We start from the raw sequence: 4,206 nt of genomic DNA, 5'->3' as shown, positions 1-4,206 counted from the left end.
CACTTACTTTTACATTAGAACCTTGCTGTAACAATATTGTTTTTAAAAACGATTCAAATCTTAGTTCACTACAACTAAATGACACAAAAAAAGTAGGAGTACCTAGTTGTCTTAACATAGCAAACAGATCTTTCTGAGTAGCTTGCCAGTAAGCTGGACTTCCACGACAGTTTTTCATAAAAGTATAACCAGCATCAGATTTGAGAATATTTTGTAGTGGTTCATCTTGAGTTAACATATCAGCTGTTATCATATTACCTCCCATTCTACCTTGTCTTAAAGCAATAGATGTACCTGATATTATTTGTTGTAATTCATAAATATATTGACCATAAAATAAATAATCTGAGCATGATGCAAAACGAGTGTCTACAGACATTAATCTAGTCTTTAAATATTTACCTAGTGTTATTCTTACATCTCTATTTTCAAAAAAAGTATTTTTACCTTTAGGAAACAAGTAAGGAAATGAACATGCTTCATTTGACTTATCCATTAAAAGTCTAACAGGTTGATTATTTTCACTTGGAGAAACAGAAAATATCTTATCAGAACTATTCAATACTTCAGCAGTGGCATCAACAGATTGTAAACATGTTCCACCGATTGAATCGCAGGTATATCTACCTATATTATCATCTATTAATGGTAAATCATCGTCGCTATCACTATTAGACTTATCATTAGATCCTACATTTACTGTTGTATCATAAGATTCTACATTTACAGATATATCATCTTCTATCATTTCATCTTGTTTATCTTGTTCTTCAACCCACCTGTCATTTAGAGTAACATCATGATAATAAACATTGTTATCTTTCAAGTAATTTAGTGCATTTTTTATGTGATTTTTTGTAACTGTTTGAAATTCATAATATCCTTTATTCGAAATTTTCTTTTTCAGTTTAATTCTTATCATTTCATCATCATTTTTACATCTTGGTAATACATTGCTCATTTCAGTCAAATTTGATGGCACAGAAACTATCTCACCTAATAATTTTTTATCATTTTGTGGACAAACTTTAACTAGTTTCAAGAATAGAATATTTTTACATACTAGGTGTTTCTCTAATTGATTTAAGCATTTCAATTCATTAGGTAATGGACCAGGATCCATGTCATTAACTACAGCCTCAGCTGGCATTTTTCCTTGCAGAATCTTTTTATTACATGTTAAACATATCCAAAGAGTTTTATAATTATCAGACAAACAACACTGTCCTAAACATTCATCATCACAAACATGATAGTAAGTTTTAGTTATACATTTCTTTGATAATCTTTCTACTATTTTACTTTTCTTTTCATAAAGTTCTTCTTGACACTCTTTAACTTGATTTTTAAACAATAATCTATTACAAACAGAACACACATAAATAGGACCTTCAGAACTGTCTATCTTAAATTGATTAATAACTGTATCAATACTACTCATTTTTCTTTTGGTAATTCGTCTTTTATTTCTCAGTTTGTTTACTTTGACTCTATAATTAGTATTCTGGTGATATTTATTACTAGATTTCTGTTTTTGTTTATTTCTATACTGTAAATTAGTTCTATACATATTTCTATATTTAGTCAAAATCTTAATTCTTAATTCATTCATATACCTTTGCTTCAGTTTTAACTTTATTTCATCTATATATTTACATTTTAATTCCCATTTTAAGACTTTTTGATATTTAACGTTTAGCTTTGGTTTTAAGATTGTTTGATATTTGTTCTTTAGCTTTGGTTTCAAGATTGTTTGATATTTGTCTTCAAGTTTTGGTTTATATTTGTCTTCAAGTTTTGGTTTCAATACATTTTGATATTTGTCTTCAAGTTTTGGTTTCAATACATTTTGATATTTGTCTTCAAGTTTTGGTTTCAATACATTTTGATATTTGTCTTCAAGTTTTGGTTTTAATACATTCTGATATTTGTCTTCAAGTTTTGGTTTCAATACATTCTGATATTTGTCTTCAAGTTTTGGTTTCAATACATTCTGATATTTGTCTTCAAGTTTTGGTTTCAATACATTTTGATATTTGTCTTCAAGTTTTGGTTTTAGTATTGTTTCATATTGAGTATGTAGTATAGACTTTAATTGATTTGTATATTTTCTTTTTAAATGAGCTTTAATATAACTAATCTGATATTGTTTTCTCCTCCTTTTATTCAAACTATTAGTTTCTTTTTTGGTTCTAAATGCAAGTTTAAAATTTAATCTGACTTTTTGTCCAGAATTTAGTTCCTTCTTTACTAAATTATAGTCTTGAAAATAAATGGTTCGCTTTTTATTAGGTTTCCATCTACTACCTCGTTTCTTTTTAAAATGTTTTCTTTTACCTGATAGTTGTGTATCTACATTATCATCAATAACTATAATAGGTTCACTTCTCTCAACATTTTCAACCACTTCATAATGATTCTCATCTCTATGGTGAAGATAAATAGCCTCAGGTGTATAACTATTGTTAATCTGTAATACAGGATATTTCAACCATTTATTATTAGTAAAAATATAAATATCTGTTTGTAATAAATCACAAGCTGCCAATATTTCAAATTCTGTACCCCATGTTCCTTGCATTCTCATTCTAGATCTTTTAATATAGTCACTAATAGATTTATACTGCTCTCTTAACAAAGGTGTGAATAAATCAGCTTTCGATTCTATATGATTCATTATAGCACGTCGTACTTTTCTATGACTTTTTTCAGATAAAGAAAGAACAAATGATATACTTCTGAACAAACAATTACCGTCTCCTTGTATTGAAGTTATTTCAGTAGGTTTCTTTAAGTTACAAACATCAGCCACATCAACATTCTTTAAGTTGTTAATTGGTAAATTTATCATTTTGCATAACTCTCTTCTTTTTTGTAATCTAAGTGGGGTAAATATAAATTCATTACATTCTACATTAGTTATAATTCTCTCATCACTCTCATTATCAATTAATTGACTGCCTGATTCAATTTGATCATCAACTTGCATAATTTCACAATCATCAACAGAGTTACTCACTTCCTTTGTGGCATCATTAACCATCCTAACATTAATACCAGTTATTTCAAATTGCTCTAACCTATTCAATTTCATTGAGACACTTAAGTTCAAACAATGCACATATAAATCATTAATATCATTATATTCTAATAGAATGCTGCAACCATCTTCTGATAATAACCCAGAATTGTTTCTTGAATGCGAGTCAAATACAAAATAACCATCATCATGTTTCATTATAGCAAAAGTACTTCTATTAAAAGTCACAAAACAAGACTCGTATGTTCTCAGACACGATTGAAAACTTTCGTACAAACCTTGAGCAACATTATTGTTAGCATCTATAATTCCAACTTCTGCATTATCACTTATTTCTAATTGAAAGAATTTACCTTCAACTTCAACAGTTCTTATTAATTCACTTACCATAATATAATTGTGTTGTATATTAGGTTGAGATTGAAGTAATCTATAATATTCATTTCCTAGGTATAGGATTTTGTCAAGTGTAGAACTAGTCCACAATCTTACGTTCATAATTTTCCTGTAAATAATGCACAAAAGACTATTACATACACACTGCTTTCCCGAAAAATATCCAAAACGCTCATCCCCTTGGTGAAAATTACCTATAGTACATTTCCTTTCAAGAATCTTTTCTTTTCTTGTGCCGTAACTCATGTTTAACTTGCATTTGTTTTTTTCGTCATCAAACAAAACATTTATTACCTCATTAGGTAGCTTTTCATTTGGAATTTCTATAGAATCAGAATACAACTTTGAAATAAACTCTTCCTCAGTTATATTTTGGTTATCTAAATCATAGGTAGTTACTTTCTTCTTACTAAAATTAGTGCTACGGGCTGCTTTAACTTTCTTTGGACGACCCATGTTGTTTTTCTGATTAATTAAATTTCAAAGTTTTAAACAAGTGTTTCAACAAGATAAATACCTTTACACCATGTACTGGATTTCTTTCTATCTCTGTTTTCTATTGGTGCGATTGAAGCTTGAAACTTGCAATTGTATTTTTTCAACTTTAAGGTGATAATATTTTAAGTTAGCAAATGATAGGTGCTTTTTCTTAGGCCAGCAAATAAAAGGTGCTTTAAATGTGGTTAGATTTCTCTAATTTGTTTAAATGCAGTTAGATTTCTCTAAGTGTGGCTAGTTTTCACTAGATGCGTTTTAGATTTTTCAATCTA

The 4,206-nt window shown here is 28.4% G+C and overlaps 1 protein-coding gene across 1 annotated transcript in view; it reads right to left on the bottom strand.

The window, feature by feature from the left end:
* Positions 1-3,892, bottom strand: part of LOTGIDRAFT_155097 (hypothetical protein) — a gene marked incomplete at both ends in the record, with an annotated part of 7,389 nt that extends 3,497 nt beyond the window's left edge. The window contains 2 exons of the mRNA XM_009065602.1: positions 1,617-2,788; positions 3,731-3,892. Of these exons, the coding sequence (XP_009063850.1) occupies positions 1,617-2,788; positions 3,731-3,892 (1,334 nt within the window). The remainder of the gene's footprint in view (positions 1-1,616; positions 2,789-3,730) is intronic.
* Positions 3,893-4,206: the final 314 nt, after the last annotated feature.

This window comes from Lottia gigantea, assembly GCF_000327385.1.
Source record: "Lottia gigantea unplaced genomic scaffold LOTGIsca_7, whole genome shotgun sequence".
Lineage (NCBI taxonomy): Eukaryota > Metazoa > Mollusca > Gastropoda > Lottiidae > Lottia > Lottia gigantea.
The sequence above is the reverse complement of the archived record's forward strand: the minus strand, read 5'-3'. Positions and strand labels throughout refer to the sequence as shown.